This window comes from Monodon monoceros, unplaced genomic scaffold, assembly GCF_005190385.1.
Source record: "Monodon monoceros isolate NGI ecotype Baffin Bay Population unplaced genomic scaffold, NGI_Narwhal_1 Super_Scaffold_10, whole genome shotgun sequence".
Taxonomy (NCBI): domain Eukaryota; kingdom Metazoa; phylum Chordata; class Mammalia; order Artiodactyla; family Monodontidae; genus Monodon; species Monodon monoceros.
Window position 1 is genome coordinate 14,527,763 of NW_021703766.1, and position 18,999 is coordinate 14,546,761.

General features: G+C 36.8%; 1 protein-coding gene and 1 non-coding gene across 3 annotated transcripts in view; both read right to left on the reverse strand.

The window, feature by feature from the left end:
- The window catches only part of AP1G1 (adaptor related protein complex 1 subunit gamma 1), an 80,124-nt gene that overhangs the window by 16,706 nt on the left and 44,419 nt on the right, over positions 1-18,999 (reverse strand). The window contains exons 5-14 of one of the 2 annotated variants that reach the window (XM_029242546.1): positions 17,452-17,548; positions 16,200-16,276; positions 15,340-15,348; positions 12,612-12,707; positions 12,069-12,149; positions 11,770-11,868; positions 8,051-8,106; positions 6,857-6,970; positions 4,343-4,483; positions 3,551-3,605 (exon numbers count right to left, since the gene is read on the reverse strand). In XM_029242546.1, coding sequence (XP_029098379.1) covers positions 3,551-3,605; positions 4,343-4,483; positions 6,857-6,970; positions 8,051-8,106; positions 11,770-11,868; positions 12,069-12,149; positions 12,612-12,707; positions 15,340-15,348; positions 16,200-16,276; positions 17,452-17,548 — 825 coding nt within the window. The remainder of the gene's footprint in view (positions 1-3,550; positions 3,606-4,342; positions 4,484-6,856; positions 6,971-8,050; positions 8,107-11,769; positions 11,869-12,068; positions 12,150-12,611; positions 12,708-15,339; positions 15,349-16,199; positions 16,277-17,451; positions 17,549-18,999) is intronic. The other variant, XM_029242555.1, reaches the window with a different exon arrangement.
- LOC114890066 lies at positions 6,499-6,584 on the reverse strand. Its single transcript, XR_003792206.1, has one exon. It is a non-coding gene; the product is annotated as a small nucleolar RNA SNORD71 (small nucleolar RNA).

Here is an 18,999-nt window from a genome sequence, read left to right on the forward strand (position 1 = left end):
TAAATATACAACCAATAAGTAGTCCCAGGAATAGGAAATATTTTGTATTTAATTATCCACATTAAAAAAAAAAAAAAGAAAACCTTGATCTCTTTATTGTCCTCTTTACTAGTGGAATCTTGAGATTTACAACCATAAAAACAAAATACAGCTACTTAACCTATGAGGAAACTAAATTTTGGCCTTATCAGAGCATGATGATAACCAGGCTGCACAGGACATATAAACAGTGGAACCTGTGCCTAATATCAGCCCACCTTGGTCAATCTCCCATTACTGGACAGAAGAGTTGATCGGATTTACAAGACTGAGACCAGGCCTACCCATGTGTACTTTAGAGAGGAAAAAGACAAAGAAAAAATCCTAGGTGGCTGGGATACCCACTCCTGTTAAGAAACACAAAGACAAGGCTTCCCTGGTGGTGCAGTGGTTGAGAGTCCACCTGCCGATGAGGGGGACATGGGTTTGTGCCCCCGTCTGGGAGGATCCCACGTGCCACGGAGCAGCTGGGCCCATTAGCCACGGCTGCTGAGCCTGCACGTCCGGAGCCTGTGCTCCGCAACGGGAGAGGCCACAATGGTGAGAGGCCCGCGTACCGCAAAAAAAGAAAAAAAAAAAAAAAAAAAAGAAACACAAAGACAGAGGGAGAAGTTTAGGGAAATGGTCAAAAAGGAAAGGTGAGAAGCTAAAAAGCAGGTAATTAGTGGTGTGACTTAGATATTTACATTCTTCCCTAATAGGAAAAAGCAGAGTGTTTTGTTTTATTATTTTTTTTAATAAATTTATTTATTGTATTTATTTGTTATTTTTGGCTGCATTGGGTCTTCGTTGCTGCGAGCCGGCTCTCTCCAGTTGCAGTTAGTGGGGAGCTACTCTTCGTCGCAGTGCACGGGCTTCTCATTGCAGTGGTTCTCTTGTTGCAGAGCACGGGCTCTAGGCGCGGGGGCTTCAGTAGTTGTGGTACGTGGGCTTCAGTAGCTGTGGCTCGCAGGCTTAGTTGCTCCATGGCATGTGGGATCTTCCTGGACCAGGGCTCGAACCAGTGTCCCCCTGAATTGGCAGGCAGATTCTTAACCACTGCTCCACCAGGGAAGCACAAGCAGAGTGTTTTAAATAAGAGAACTCATCAACATGATCTAATTGACATTTATAGACCACGTCATTCAACAACAGCAGAATACACATTCTTCTCAAGCTCACACAGAACATTCATTAAGACAGATCACATTCTGGGCCATTAAAAATAAATTTAAAAGAACAGAGGGACTTCCCTGGTGGTCCAGTGGTAAAGAATCCGCCTTCCAATGCAGGGGACACGGGTTCGATCCCTAGTCGGGGAACTAAGATCCCACATGCCGCGTGGTAACTAAGCCCACGCACCACAACTACTGAGCCTGCACACCTCAACTAGAGAGCCTGAGTGCCACAAACTACAGAGCCCACACGCTCTGGAGCCCACGTGCCACAACTAGAGAGAGAAAAACCCAAACGTCACAACTAGAGAGAAGCCTCAGTGCCACAACTAGAGAGAAGCCCAAGCTCCGCAATGATGAGCCCCTGTGCCACAACAAAAAGATCCCGTGTGCCACAATGAAGACCCAATGCAGACCAAGATAAAAATAAATAAATAAAATAAATATTTTAAAATAAATAAATAAAAGAATAGAAATCATGCAAAATTAAACTAGAAATAAGTAATATAAAGATGGCTGAAAAGTCCCCAAATATTTGGAAATTAAATAACACACTACTAAATAACACATGGATCAAAGAAAACATCGGGAACAGAAAACTACAGACCAATATCTCTCATGAACACAGATGCAAATATCCTTAAAAAAATTAGAAAATCAAATACAACAATAATGCATTAAAAAACCTATATGTCACAACCATGTGGGATTTATTCCTGATATGGAAGGCTGATTCAGCATTCAAAATTCAATTAACATAAGCCAACTATACTTCAATTAAATAAATAATTTTTTAAAAAATCAATTAACTTAACCTAGCACATCAATAGGCTGAAGAAGAAAAATCATATGATCATATAAAAAGAGAACATAAATTGATTGGAAAACTGAAAAGTTGGAGCAATTTTTTAAAAAAGGTTTTGATTTCGATAAACATTTTTCTTCAGGAGCTCTAATTTTTCCCTTCTTTTGAGCCTTATAAAAACCATCGTATCTTTTGTTAGAATATAATTTCCCAATTAAGTATACTGACTTTTAAACTTTTACAAAATTAATTCATTGTAGGTAAACTATTTAATTGAAATTTTAAAAATTTCAATGGTATCATTCCCTCCTACAGATGTTTCATAATTTACTTAACCCATGCCCATTTGGAGACTCCTGGTTGTTTCCAGCTTTCCCCTATTATAAATAAGATTAGGATGAACACTTCTGTAATATACATTTTTGTACAGTGTCCTTTTACTTTTCCAACAGAAAGTCCTAAAAACATAATTAATAAAGTACTGCCTGTTCTCTATTTTCTAACTAGCACTAGGAATTAGATTAAAAAGTATGACAAGTGAAAAATGACACCTCACTTTTATTTTATTTAGTATCTCTTTAAGAGTAAGGGTATTTTTCACTGTTAACTAGCCATTTCTTCTTTTGTCAAATGTCTGTTCAAATGCCAGTTTTTCCTTTAGTGTTTCACTTTTTCCTATTAATTGTAAAGTATTTATAGATTAAAAATATTAACACACTGTCATATGTTACAATGGTTTTTCCCCTAACTGTCATCTGCCTTTTAACTTTGTAGATTTTTTTTTCCTTCTGCTATACAAGTTTTAAATTTTAATGTGGTCAACTTTGTCAACGTTTTTTACTTCTGGTGACATAATTAGACATAGATAGTTATGCCACTACATTTTCATTTTTACTCTTAAATCTCTAATCCCTGTCTATTAATTGATCGACTGAGAAGCTCCAAAATTCTGGAAGACTACCAAAGAAAGGATATTCTATAAAATCATAATTTAAAATCCAGAATTTAGCCATTCAAAACTTTCCAATGATTTCCTATCATATTCAAAATAAAATCCTAACTCCTGTAAAGCCTTATAGAATCTAGCCCCTGCATCAAGCTTACCATTCTCTGCCTCTCTCACCCTACTGGCTTCACTGGCCTTCTTGATGCTCTCCAGACAGGTCAAGATTGTTTGCTACCCTAGGGCTTTGCAACACTTACTGTTCCCTCTGATTTGTACACTCTTCACCCAAATCTTTGCACAGCTCCTCATTTAACCAAGTTCTCTACTCAAATGTTACCTCCTCTGAGTGACCTGCCCTATTCTACCTAAGACACCTGGCCCACTGCCCCATATCCCATCCTCTTCTGCCATCAATATAGTCCCATATGCTACTTTAGTATTTTTCATAGCATTTTCCCCTGCCTGACAAGAGAGTGTTACATATTTCCCCATGAATTTCCTACCTCCCCCACTAGAATATAAGCTTCATGAGAACAAGGGCTTTGTCTGACTCGTTAATTGACACATCCAGCCCTTAGTATATGTTGACTTAAGAACACTACTTACCGTTGTCAGAACGCGCATAATTGTGTCTATATGCCACCGTTTGGAAGGTGCATACCTGAGAAAATAATGGCACTAGGTGAAAACACTGGAACCTATAAACTAAGCTCTGCTCAGTGACTTTCAAAAATCCTGTCCTACAGCATTTTTTAGATTCACAGGTTAAGTGATTATATCTGGACCCATTTCACCTTCAAAACTAGCAGCAATTCCCATTTCAAAGGGTGATGAAGTGGTACATAGTCAAATTCAGATGTTCCATGTAATATGCAATAGGAGTTGCTGAGCTGAGAACTAGGGACTCTGTCTCCAGTTTTTCAGAAAATAAATCATAAAGTCAGGACAGGAGAGGATAGAGAAGAAAGAAGAAAAGGGACTCTTCCGAGACCCAGGCACACCAGGACTAGAAACTTGCTCCCTTAAATTCACAGTGAAAAGAGGTGAAACAACCATACTACCAAAATCTTGAGGTACTTCTTCCTAAAAGTTTTACACAGAACCACCATCCAGATGCTGTAACTTTTCTATTCTTTTCATCAAAAGGACATCATAGATGAGAGGTTAAAGAACAGATAAAAGAGGAGATTTTATAAAAGTGGGATTATTTTGGTCTTAGCATAAGGCTTAACATTAGATACTGGCCAGAATGGCCTTCTCAAACCTAATTTCTAATGGGAAGCCTGAAATAAATGTTACATGTTTAAACATGTTTACAACATTCCCCCCATGTTTTAAAGATGCTTTCCAAAAAGTTCCAAGCATTTTTTACCCATGAATATAAAAATTAAATCTTACTTTTCTGCAGCAAGGAAGATTCCAGATGCACAGTCTGCTTTAAATTCTGGCTCACATGAATCCAGAAAATAAAGCAATTCCTTCATCATGCCTCGAATATTATTCCCATTTACCAGGGCAAAACTCAATTCCATTGCACGCCTTGCAGGGGGGAGGGAAAAAAAGTTATGATATTTACAGTGGGAATGAAACAAAGACCCAGTATGTTGTCTTTGAACACCAAGCACTAGTGGATGTATTGATGTCTTTGCATGATCTTATGATCCCAATCTTTGCACATGAGATAACCAAAGTTATCAAATTTATTTTGAACGTTCATCAACACTTTTCTTCAAAAATCCCCAAGAGATATACTACTAAAGACCAAAAATGCAGTTTGAGTTCAGCAATCTATTCTATGAAGCTGAGATTTAGAATACTTAAAAGGCTCAAAAAGAGAGGCAACAAAATTATTACCCAATGATAATACCTCTGCGTTATTCACTAAAAACATGATATATAGTCACCATACTCTCCTTTTATTACATCCACTTTAGTCCAAAGATGATGTAACATAGTTTACATCAAAAGGTACATAGAAGAGTAGAATAAAAACAAACCTTGAGAGCTAAGTGAAATAAGTTAGAGAAAGACAAATATTGTACAGTATCACTCATATGTGGAAGCTAAAAAAAGCCGAATGCATAGAAACAGAGACTAGAATGGTGGTTACCAGGGTCTGAGGGGTGGGAAAAATGGGGAGATGTTTGTCAAAGAGCACAAACTTCCACCTATAAGATGAATAAGTTCTGGAGATTTAATGTATAGCATGATGGCTATTGTTAATAACAATGTATTATATACTTGAAAGTTGCTAAGAGAATAGATCTTAAATATTCTCACCATGAAAAAGAAATGGTAAGTATGTGATAGGATGCAGGTGTTAACTAATGCTACGGTGATAATCATTTTGCAATAGATAAGTGTGACAAGTCAATGTGATGGACATCTTTAACTTACACAATTATATCTCAATAAAGCTGGGAAAAAAACTGAAAAAGAGAATAAGAGCCATGAAAAGGAAAAAAAGGGTATGTGCTATGAGAGCAAACAGGAGTTTCTAAAACCGCCTATCAAATTTGGCAATGAAGGCAAATATGGACATGTTTTACATATAAAAGTTATAAGGTTACTACAGGCATCTTTTCACATTTGGTCAATAATGTCAAACATGGCATATAATTAACTTTCAAAAATCCCAATTTAATAATACTTTCATCTTAGTTAATCTACAAGCAACAAAAACTCAATCCTTACAGAAATGCAATAATAACTAATTCTTACACAGTGCTTAAGTACTTTACATATGTTAATCCAGTTAATCCTGCATATAACCTTTTGAAGTGGGTGCTCTTGTATCCACATTTTGCATATGGGACAACTGAAGCACAGGAAGGCTAAGTAACTAGACAAAGTTTGTTAAGGGCAGAGCTAGGATTCGAAATGAGGCTTTCTGGCTCCAGAGTCTAAGCTCCTACTGTTATATAACCTGTCAAAGAGACCCAGGTTTTACTTTTGAAATGCAAAGCCCAGTCATGAGCTATACAGAAACAACACAATAGAAGTCAGAAAGTCTGATTTCTATTCCCACGTCTGCCATGTCCAAGGGGTAAGGTTTGGAGTAAGTCATTTGATTCCTTTGGTACTATATTTTAATCTGTTAACTGGGGATAGAAGTAATTGCCTAGTCTCTCTTACTGGCTTGCTCTGAGAACCAACTGAGAGTGCTTATAAATCCTTTGCAAAGCACTATGTAAAAGTTGTTATTACTGACTCTAGGTCTTATCTTTAGTTTGCCCAAGCACTTAGCACCTGTTCTCTGCAAATAAAAGGAACACAATTATCAATGAATGTTTGTTAAGTGAATAGTTTCAGAGATCATTTCAAATCTAATTTTTTCTGGTTTGAACAGTAAACCAAAAGTTCACTGAGGCCAACTATAACTAGGTTTTACAAACAACTACAGTTATTCTAAGACGAGAACCAGTAGAATTACTACATCAAGGAAAAAATATACATGCCTTTTCTAAGTCCTATGTGCTGCCTAGAAGTCATTCCTAGATGCACTGTTCTAAGAAACACGGCCGCCTCTAGTATCTTGAAGTACTGTGAGAAAACGTGTGCTGTCAGCAATTTGAGTTTCAGCATTGTGATAAAACACTCAGCCGATGGATCACTCCGTATTTTCATCCTCCAACACACAGAACACAGTACCTCTGTTGAGTAAACATATGCCCAGCTTATCTGTACCTGTTTTACTCATCAAAGAACCAAGGACAACTTCAGTGTGCACTTCAGTATTCCGTACTGGCCTCTTTCATTAATCTAAACTTCTCCCTGCCAATCCTTTCGAAAAAAAGGATTTACTCTGTGAAAATAATGACTAAATATATAAATGCCTACATTCTCCCTCTCAAAACTATTACAAAGTTATCAGGTGATGGGTGGGGAGCAGAATTTTCAATAATCTGTTACCGTTTTATTGAGACATCCAAATCTTTTAGACAGTCCACAATGGTACTTCTGTGCCTCTGTACTGCGTTATGATCTGTCTGCACAGTCTTCAACAAAGATGTTAAAGCTACATATCTGGATGACATAAAGTTGCAGAAGAACAGAATTAAAATGTAAAATTCAGGATAATTCTCTGCTTAACGACAAAGAAGATGTCCAATGACTAAGGGAAAGCATACATTGTTAAATATTTAAAAGACAAGACAGATTAGTGAGTAAAATGGAAACACAGTAAAGCCATAAAAAATACTATAATCTAAAGCTGTGGCAACCAGAAGCCTTGGATTTAGATTTGTATTCATGGTCAATTCCATTTAAACTTCTAAAAGTGACTGACTTGATTCTTCCAAACTCTTTCAAATAGTACAACAAAATAAGTATATAGTATGCCTTTTCAGGCTGTCTGAGCCCCAAAACACAAGAGGAAATTATTTCAATTTTACCATTTATATTTCCTCTGCTTTTGTTTGATACCAGTACCAAAACTGCCGCTGCAAAAATCTGAGTTTATGATCCAAGTATTTAAAAATTCTTCTGGAAGGAGAAGATAATTCAGGGTACCATAATGATTATTTCCACATTTTTTCAATCGTTAACATGACGAGAAAGAATAGAAGGTAATACTGATAAATTCATCTACTTTAAAAAAGTAGCTGGAGTTCACAAACATGTTCCAGGTTTGCAACTGAAATGTTATATTTTTCTTCTTAATTTAGAGCAGGGGTCAGCAAACTACAGCCTATCTGCAAAAACCCAGTCCTCTGCTGTCTGGTTTGGTAAATCAATTTTTATTGCAATACAGCCATGCACATCATTTACACAGTCTATGGCTGCTTTCACACCAAGAGGCAGAGGTGAGTGGTTGCCAAATAGACCCTAAGGCCCATGGAGTCTAAAATACTGACCATCTATCTGGTCCCTTACAGAAAAAGTTTGCTGACTCCTAATGCTAAAGTATAAACAGGACTAAAAATTAACTCATGAGGCAAATACTTAAATTCTTATCAAAACGGTTTTAAGACCAGACTAAAAATAAAAATCCTGAGTTGAAGTTCTAGGTATGTCACTCAATACATGTGTGATCTTGAGCAAAGTCACTCTTGAGTACACTGAGTTTATAATAGCCAGATACAAGACATTTTCCAGTTGACTTACCTAATATTCTTGTCGTTGTTCAATAAGAAACGACCCAGGATATTTATGGCTAGGACCTACAGAGAAACAGCATAGCTTAAAAATTTAGGAAAATCAAATATCTATATTGTTTAAAGGTCACTTTCTGGCCTCTGATAGGTGCAAACTATTTAAAGTTGGTAGTTTAGTTAGTACTTCTATAGATTGCTAGCCAAAAAAAAATTCTGAAGGTAAACTCCTAAAACCATATTTTACTTCTGCTGAAAGATTGTTTTAAAGTTTTTATATCGTTAGCAGAAAAATAATATTGTTACAGCCTCACTGGAGGGAAACCTGGCAGTAACTATAAATATTTAAAATGAGGAATTCCCTGGTGGTCCAGTGATGAGGACTCGGTGCTACCACTGCAGGGGGCATGGGTTTGATCCCTGGTTGGGGAACTAAGATCCCGCATGCCACATGGTGCGGCCAAATAAATAAATAAAAGCTACAAAATGAAACTATATCCTCTGCTTCAACAATTTCACTTCTAGGAATTTAGCTGACAAATGTACTTGTACATATGCACAAAAATCTACTGCAACACTATCTATAATCACAAATGATAGGAGAGTCCATTAATAGCAAATTTGCTACATGTACCATGGCACATCCATACAACGGAATACTATGCGACCATTAAAAAGAATAAATCCTGACACATGCTGCGAAATGGATGTACCTTGAAGACACTATACTAAGTGAAATAAGCCAGACACAAACACCCCATATTATATGATTCCATTTATGTGAAATGTCCTGAACAGGCAAATCCATAGAGACAGAAGGTAGAACGGTGGTTGCCAGGGGCTGGGGACAGGGGATAAGGGAGAGTTATTGTTTAATAGGTACGTAGATTCAGTTTCGGAAGGCCAAACAGTTCTGAAGATAAATGGCTGTGTAGGTTGCAAAACAGTGTGAATGTGCTTAATGCCACTGAACTACAGAATTAGAAATGGTTAAAATGATAAATTTTATGTTATGAATATTCTACCACAACCTTTTTAAAAATGAGAATGGTCTCTATACATGAATATAAACTAGCTCCAACATAATGTTTTCACTTAACATGAAATGTGTAAGGTGCAGAACAACCCAGATGACAAAAAGAACTATATACAAATACTGTAGTGTAGTTAGTAAATTTGTTTCTTACAAAGCTATGGGTTAGCAATTATTATACTAATAAATGGTTGAAAGAATGAATAAATTCTTGAGGGAGAGTTTTTCCTTATAGAAGAATTCCAATTATTTAATGAGGAAAAAATGAGGGAAATAGAAAGGTATCATTAGAACACCACCCTAATAACTGTTGCAGACAAGATCCTCTGATGGGTACTGAAACGGTAGGTAAAAGTCTGAGGAGAATAGAATATCTGCATAGTGTCAAAGTGTTTCCTCCAAAATATTATAATTACAAAGGGGAAAAAAAACAATTATACAGTGGAGAGACACCACCTTAACCAAAAGATCAAGCTTAATATCACCAGTAATGAGACAAACAGATAGCAGGTACCTCCTGAGATGAAGCTGAGAAGGGCACACCACTTTTGTGGTAGTCTTGCCAAAAAAGCATAACCTCAAACTAATTATAAGAATGTATCGGGGGCTTCCCTGGTGGTGCAGTGGTTGAGAGTCCGCCTGCCGATGCAGGGGACACGGATTCATGCCCCGGTCCGGGAAGATCCCACATGCCGCGGAGCGGCTGGGCCTGTGAACCATGGCCGCTGAGCCTGCGCGTCCGGAGCCTGTGCTCCGCAACGGGAGAGGCCACAGCAGTGAGAGGCCCGCGTACCGCAAAAAAAAAAAAAAGAATGTATCGGGGTGGGGGGACTTCCCTGGTGGCACAGTGGTTAGGAATCCGCCTGCCAATACAGGGGACACGGGTTCGAGCCTTGGTCCAGGAAGATCTCACATGCTGCAGAGCAACTAAGCCCATTTGCCACAACTACTGAGCCTGCGCTCTAGAGCCCGCAAGCCACAACTACTGAGCCCGTGTGCCACAACTACTGAAGCCCCGTGCCTAGAGACCGTGCTCCAAACAAGAGAAGCCACTGCAATGAGAAGCCTGCATACCGCAACAAAGAGTAGCCCCTGCTCGCCGCAACTAGAGAAAGCCCGCATGCAGCAACAAAGACCCAAAGCAGCCAAAAAATAAATTTAGAAAAAATTTTTAAAAAAAGAATATATCAGGGACTTCCCTGGTGGCACAGTGGTTAAGACTCCGTGCTCCCAGTGCAGGGGGCCCGGGTTTAATCCCTAATGAGAGAACTAGATCCCACACGCATGCCACAACTAAGAGTTCGCATGCCACAACCAAGGAGCCCGCATGCCACAACTAAGACCTGGCACAACCAAATAAATATATAAATATTAAAAAAAAAAAAGAATATATCAGACAGAGCCAAATTGAGGGACATTCTACAAAGTAACTGATCAGTACTCTTCAAAAGTGTCAAAGTCACAAAAATGAAGGAAAGACGAAGGAAATGTCATAGTTTGGAGGAGACTAAGGAGACATGACAATAAATGCAATGTGGGATCAAGGATTAGTCATCAATAGAAAAACTGGTGAAATCTGAATAAAGTCTGTAATATGGTTAATGGCACTGAACCAATATTAACTTCTTAGTTTTGATAATTATACTACAGTTATACAAGATGCTAACATTAGGGGAAGCTGAGCGAACGGTAATATTGGACTCTGAACTATTTTTGCAACTTTTGTGTAAGTCTAAAATTATTTTAAATAAAAAGTTTTTAAAAGTGGGATAGAAAAGAAATACACATGTACAGACACATTTAAATATGGATAAAATATCTCCAAAAAAAAGTACATTAGAAAATGGTGAGAGTAGCATTAACACATTTACACTACCAAATGTAAAACAGATAGCTAGTGGGAAGCAGCTGCATCAGCTTGGTGCTTTGTGACCACCTAGAGGGGTGGAGTAGGGAGGGGGGGAGGGAGACACAAGAGGGAGGGCATATATGTATACATAGAGCTGATTCACATTGTTAAACAGCAGAAACTAACACCATATTGTAAAGCAATTATACTCCAATAAAGATGTTAAAAAAAAAAAAAGAAAATGGTAACCATATTTCCCACTAGAAAAATTGAGAGTCTACACGTGAAAGCTACAGACAGACATCTTCCTCCCTGCATACCTTTTGTACTGTTTGAATTCTTTTACTTTGTGTTTATTTCTCAAATAAAAATTTAGAGAAATGAATTAACTCAAATATCATGTCTTATTTGAAGTGATTGAGCCCAACTCAAATCATGGCTCTAAAAAAAGCTCATTCAGAAATGCTTCCTTGGGACTTCCCTGGCGGTCCAGTGGTTAAGACTCCCCGCTTCCAATGCAGGGGACATGGGTTCGATCCCTGGTCGGGGAACTAAGATCCCATATGCCACATGGTGTGGTCAAAAAAGAAAAAAAAAAAAGAGAAAGAAAGAAATTTTTCCTTCACTTAACATTATCTATGTATCTAACCATACCTAAGCTCTTCCAATTTCTATTATAATCAATATTAAGCCTTCATTGGAGAAAATGATACTTCAGATACCAAAAAAAAGCACTATACATTCTGCATCATTCTTTACTAAAGTTAATTTCCAAATGGAATTCATTTCCAAAATCCAAGTCAATTATTTTAAATAAAATGTTTAGAGAAAAAAAATTAAAAAGACTTACTCGCAGTCCACTCTCTGACTTAATATCCATGATAGTCAAAACCGTTTCATAAAGAATAGCATTTCCTACATTTTTACTAGTCTCCGTATTAGTGGCAACCTGAAAAGACACAGAGGGTGTTACAAAAGTGACAAAACAATGCTTCCAAAAGATATCCAGAGGTAACAGGAGACATTTTGTGACTGATTACAGCCACCAATGAGAAAACACAAATAAAAACTGCTCCATATACTCACAATCATTCTACTCCTTGCTTTACTAAAATGAGTGTTTACTTAAATGCAAGTTTAAGTACTCACCTGTGCTAATATATCATTCATAGCTTCACTTGAGTCATCATCATTTCGTCCTAAAATTCTTAATAACCGCAAAATTCGTACCTAATGTGCAAAATACGACAAATGTCAACAAATTCCGCCTGGCACAAAGGAACTTTGCTTGATATGAAATTCAAATAACTTAAATGAAGTCTTAGATCCCAATAGAAATGGTAAAATTCAAACAGAAGAAATTTAAACATTATCTTTAGAGAAGTTATATATGGTTCTATGTCTTAGTGAAGTCATTAGACAACCCACACTTTGACACATCACAGCCAAAGGATACCACCACCTTCAGAGCTGTATTATATTGGTAAATCAAGTCTCCATGTAGTATACGATTTGACTATTACAACTATAATTTTACCCTATTAATCTCATACAGAATTGTGTCACTATTCATTTGTTAATGTAATTAGTTTAATCAATTAACTACCAAATCTCTACCCAACACAAACATAAGAGGAAGGAAAAATCTATTCCAAAATATATCATTTATCCAAAACTTTCTTTCGACCTCACCTGCAAAAAGGGGTCACTGATCCCAGAAACATCATGTTCTGGTGAATATCCGGACATGATGAGGTTCTTTAGAATACGAACTAACTGGGGCACAAGCTGGGGGGAAGAGAGATGCATCAAAAAACAGTGAACATCAAAGAATTTCTCATGAATAGGCAGGTAATTTGACTTAGAAAAAGGATGCAAGGGTCTGAGTCCAAGCAAATTCTACTGATACAATATACTACTATACTGTTGATGTTTGATAAATATAACTTAGGAGCATTTTGGCCAAGAACTCAAGAAGGAATATCTGAATTAAAAACAAACCAGATATTTTTACTCCAGAGTTATACATGCAAAGGTACTATAAATAACAGTAGGTTAGAAAGCCTCTGAGAACCAAGTAAAACAGGTACCTATGGGGCATATTGCATTTCTACTTCTATAGGACTTGACACACCAAGGTTGCACAAATATATTCAGTTTTTAATACATTCAACACATGTGGATATAAAATGTTACCACACCCAAAATACTGGTGATTTTATTAAAATTATAGTCTTAAAACAAACTATCTCAAATAGAGAAAAAAATTCTCCCCTCTTAATATTTGGCTAGTTATATCCTTTTCCAACAAACAACAGGGAATACAAAAGCCTCCAACACTGACTAAGTGGAAAAGACACATGAAAAATTGTATCCTTCACTTTAGGAAGACAGCAAGGCCATGAATAACGTCCTTTTCCTATTCTTAACTCATATGACACAATTTTAGGTAAAATTTAATTTCAGCACCTAATTATACATTTGTTGCCTGTCTTATCTCACTGATGAAACTATACGTTCCCTATGGTCAGAATGCCCTTCTTCTTTTTACTCTGTCCATTAGACTGACTGACAGCACATAGTAGAGGCAATTTTACTGCCAAGCTGAACTTAAAAATGCTTTAAATATTATCATTCATTTCAAACTCTGTTGATCAATCATTTAAGGTTAAAACCCTATTCCAAAATGTTTGCCACAATAAGAACATTTCCAGTCTCTAATACAAACTCAATTTAGCTATATAAACAATTCTAATCACCTAACATTAAGAAGTGTCCAAAGCAAACTGAATCCTATCTCTTTTGGAGGCAGTCAAAACAGCCCCAACTTTGCTGCAACTCAATTATTTTTTTCTCATCGTATTTGGATTCCTCCCTACTCTCCAATTCTAAAAGGGGATCAAGATTGAAACAAAAGCCAAGCTCTGCCCAAGGTACACACTCAAAACATTTACAACACTAAGTCTATTGCTAAATACAAGACAACATAATCTGTGGGAATTTAAATAAGTTTGGCCATAACACTTCAATTAAGCACTTCATAAGTCACCTAAACAAAAATCTAATTTGGACAATTCCAAGATTAAAACAAATCTAAGCTATAATGACCTGTAAATTCTAAACAGAATCCTCATTAAATCTGTCAACTGTGGACAGATTCATATTAGAGGTCAGAATAATATAACTGTATAAACTGCTTTAAAATGTAATAAAACCGGGATCATCTAATTACCAAGCTCTGCACAAAAAGTAGCTCGCCTTGCATACTTCCCAATGGTCTCCTTTTCTGTACTACCCATATCCTCAATTACTTTTTAAAATCTGGTTTCTGGGGACTTCCCTGGTGGTCCAGTGGTAAGGAATCTGCCTTCCAATGCAGGGGACACAGGTTCGATCCCTGGTCAGGGAACTAAGATCCTTCATGCCGCAGGGCAACTAAGCCTGTGCCACAACTACTGAGCTCACGTGCCTCAATGAGAGAGCCCGCATGCCACAAACTACAGAGCCCATGCAGCCTGGAGCCCGCGTGCCACAACTAGAGAGAGAAAAACCCGCACACCACAACTAGAAAGAAGCCCATGCACCACAATGAAGAGACAGTGCACCACAAAGAAAGATCCCACGTGCCACAACTAAGACCTGACGCAGCCAAAAAAAATTAATTATTTTTTTTAAAAAATCTGGTTTCTGTCTCAGAGAAGTCCTTTTTCCTTCAGCTACTAAACTCAGACCACATAAGAGCACCCCGGGACAAAAAGCACAAATGTCTAAGTGTTCTGCATACAAATTCCTGGAACCCAGCTTTATTTTTCCGACAAAAATGCAAGTTACTAAAACTGATGACAAGACAAACAAAATAAAATGACAAAGGGAAAGGCTGCAGCCATGAAAATCAGTTGATGCCCACCCACTCTACCTCAAAAAACTTTTAATATTCCAAAACTTCAAGGCAAGATTGAGGGCAAGTAAGGGGGAAATTAAAGCTCTAAGTCTGAACTGAAAGTTCAGAAGTACGTACGGAGCTTTTTAAAGCATGGGGTTACCCACGCGGCTCTAAAATATCTGCTTCAAGAAGAAGCAGTGTTTGGTGTCAAGGATCCAAACTAATCTGGAAATGCCATCACCAATGGGAAACTGCTCAAAGTTTCTCAAGTGAAGACAAAGGAAAGGCAGAGAAGGAGGCTTACAAATCAGGAAAGGCTGCAACTGAAATCCAAGGCTGACTTTGGAGTCAGGAGTTTAAGTGACAAGACAAAACCTGGACTAGGAAGTTAGCCAAAAATGCTAGGACAAATAACATAGTATTAAGCACAGCTTCAGCATTAGTATATTTTTAAAAGCCACATTTGTGGATGGATACACAAAAGCCACTAAGGACCTAATGCCAGCATGCACCATCTAAAAGAGGGTTAATTCTTACCTTTTCATTCTAACATACAGCAGGATTCCAAACAGACAACAGGAACAAAACATACAAAGCAAGCATTAGGGACAGATACGGGCCTCATACTATTTTATAATAATTTAATCAATACATGAACATCTAAGGGGGCAAAAAAGCCTCCCCAAAAAAGAGCTGCTATTAGAGCTTCACTAGATCTAAAGTACAAAGTAAGCCCAATTTATGGAGTGATCAGCACCCTATAAAAGGAACTGAAATGCATGTAATTACCCAAAGAACAGTCTTTCTCTGAGTCCTCCTTACTAGTCCCTTCTAAACATAAGTGGAGAAAAAAATTTCCACTTTAGAATGCTCTAAGAAAGGGAGGGAGGGACTTAAGAAAGCTAGAGACTTCCGTCACTGGAGTCACCACAGCGTAAAATGAATAGTGGGGGACCCTATGTGAGGTAAAAGTAATGTCAAATTTCAGTTTGCAGTTTTCACCTTTAATAAAAAAAATTACCTGCCTTAAACTACATACATACACACACACACACACACACACACACACACACACACACACTTCCTGTGTGTAATCTGACCTCAGGCTACATTTCCTAACTTCAATGTGAAAACAGCAGGTAAAGCACGTGAGAGACTGGTGTGTCTGCCAACAATGAGAGAAGACTTCTATTATGAAAGGGAAAACACTGCACTATTGCCAGTTCTTATATGCCTAAATCTGGCTTCCAGCCCTACCACACAGCAGGGCTGTTTAAGTCCTTTATTCAGCTCCACAGCTTTCTTTCAAAAGAAAATTCATAGGTGAGAAAATCATGTACTTTTCAGGAAAGCCATTTTCAATCAAGAAAGGCTTAGATATACAGAATGGCACCTACCTTTCTGAAATGTGCAAGCATGTCTGGGCTTCGCTCACACATTTCTGTGAGGAGGACTACAGAAGTGTGAAGGACACCTGAAAGAAAAGAACCAATGAAAACTAATAATGAGGCTATATTATTCAACTTCATAGTACAGGGCTCTGAGTTTTGAAGGTCAATTCCAAAAGGATAGCTGCTATTTTTTTTTAATCTCTCAAAGAATCTAAGCATTGAGGTGAATACAAAGAAGGTATTAATAGATACCTGCTGATTTAATACTGGTGATGTCAATCAAAACAGAATATTCTAAAGTTATATGACCAAAATAATTGCTAAAAAATGAGAACCAATACACATGTCTCTACATTTGAGAATATCCATAAAGACATGCTCCTAGTCAATATAAACTGGACATCACCTGCTCCAGACTTAATAAGCTCTTAGCTGAGTTTTGATAGATATTTCAAGAAGAAAAATCTTACTAAGGTTTTAAATTTCCAGATAAAATATACAAAAAACCCAAGGTAGTTGTGAATGACAAAGTAAATTTGCTTGGTCAAGAGTGAGTGAAAAGAATCACACCATACTTTTCACTAAATAATAAATAAGTACCCTAAACATTCATTTGTTCAACAAGTATATTTTGAGTCTTCTAGGCACAGGACTGCATTAATCAAATTAAATACACGTTAACATTTTTTCTCTTAGCATTTAGGACACAAGAATTTTCTTCACTCAGAACTTGTTTCACTGACTTCAAAATAAGAATAAAATGCTCGGTAAAGAACTGCCACATTTCATTTAATTTCTCTCAAGCTTTATAAAAATATATCTGGGTAACCATTACAAATTCCTGTTACAAGTAACCTAAAAGTAGTTTCACAACTCTTACACTACTATGGCAAAGCAATAAAAAAATAACTTTTTCTTCTATTATAAAATAGCCAGGAAATCAAAGGGTTTTACACATGAAAATCAAGGCTAGGATCATTTGTAATTACACTATTACTTAATATAGTATTTTTAATATAGTAAAAGAGGACCAGAAATGAAAAACAACAAGCTTACTGTAAAGGAATCAATCTCTAACTACAAAAACTAGGATATGGGAGTAGAAGAGAGATTCAACCCATTAGCCCTTCCTGGAAAAGTGTCCAAGCACAGTAGAAAGGTGAGTCCACTGCATGAGACAGAAGGCCAACACTGCCTGAAGCCTATTCTCTTTCCCCTTCTCCCTCAGTACTTCATGAGTGCATCTAAATCACATTACCATGGTTCTTTTCATTCAATAAATTTTTTGTTGCTGGTAAGAACATCTCCATAAGTTCAGGAACCTTCCTGATGACATGAACAGCACAAAGTGCTGCCTATAAAAAACATAAAAAGGACAAAAGAAGATTTATTTCAATTAAGTCAGGACAACCAATCTTATAAACAACAAAACCTTATCAACTAGTTCACCTACATGAAAAAAGAAAGGACTTCGGTATCAGATTTATTATTTATCATTATCAGACTTATTAGTTATTAACTGGTTAGGGCTTTCCAACTTATACTTACTGCATTAACGAGAACTGCTAACTCACCTGTCTCTTCGGTCATATATTACCAAATAAGTGGACAAAAGCTTTCTCGACTAGACCATGGTTAAACACAAACTTATCAAACATGCTAAACATAATTTATGTGGAGTTTTGCAAAGTAAAAAATAAAGACTTCCATCTGTGATAATCATTCTTCTGAGTAAAAAGACCAAAAGGTTTTATAAAAACATTAGGCAATTGAAAGATATATATACTGCAGATGCTTTAAATCTGCTGCTGCTTTTAATAATACCTATACTTTCCCCAATTCACTCTCTACTGAAATCAAGAAAATCATTTGAAAGTTACTTAGGATCTTAGTTAAACGCCTCTCAGTTAGCTAGTCTCTACTGAAGAAACTTGTTCACAGGAAAGAAAGGCATTCAAAGACTGATTTTGGTTAAACGCCCCCACCCCTGGCAAAAGGAACCATAACTACTATTTGTTGGAATTGAATAACATAAAAGTTTAGATACATTAACAAGAAAAGATTTCAGCTAATTCTTCCCATGCTACAGTTGGGGGAAACAATTTTTTTCCTAATCTGTAGGAATTATTTTATTTAATAATTATTAATCTTTATTAATATTTATTTAATCTTTCTGAACAAGAGCAGCCCACACATTTTTTAAGAGAAAAGACTGGCTTTGGTCTATAGCCATCATTAACAGTACATGATCCTGGAAAACAGCTTGGCCCTTTCAACAGCTTTGTCTCACACCATTAATACAGAGGCACAATAAACACCAACCAGACGATATTATGTGACTCACTTCTAAAGTCCTAAATTTTACCCTTTGTTTATGAAGGTTTTAGGATTCAAGCATAATAAAATAACAACAAAATGTTTATATCAACAAATAAAAGCAAATAAGTGAATAAGATCACTGTCTTCCATTACTATTCCATTTAGATATATCAGTTTTAGGAAGTATGTTCTAAATCATTCCCTAATAATTATCTAGGTCCCAATGGAACTGCACTTCCAAGATTCAAAGGCCCTAATACAAAGACATGGGCACTAAAATAAATTTGTAAAGATCTGTTCATTATCACTTTGTTTAATACTGTTTAGAATCAGGTAACTTAGGAAGTAATTAGGTATGCCATCTAGGGTCCAATAACATTTGCTTGTTTATAAATCATTTCCTTGAAAAATGACGAATTAAGAGAATTAAAGTGTTCACAATCACTTATTAATTGGAGAGTTAAATAGCAATAAAAAAAAAAAAAAA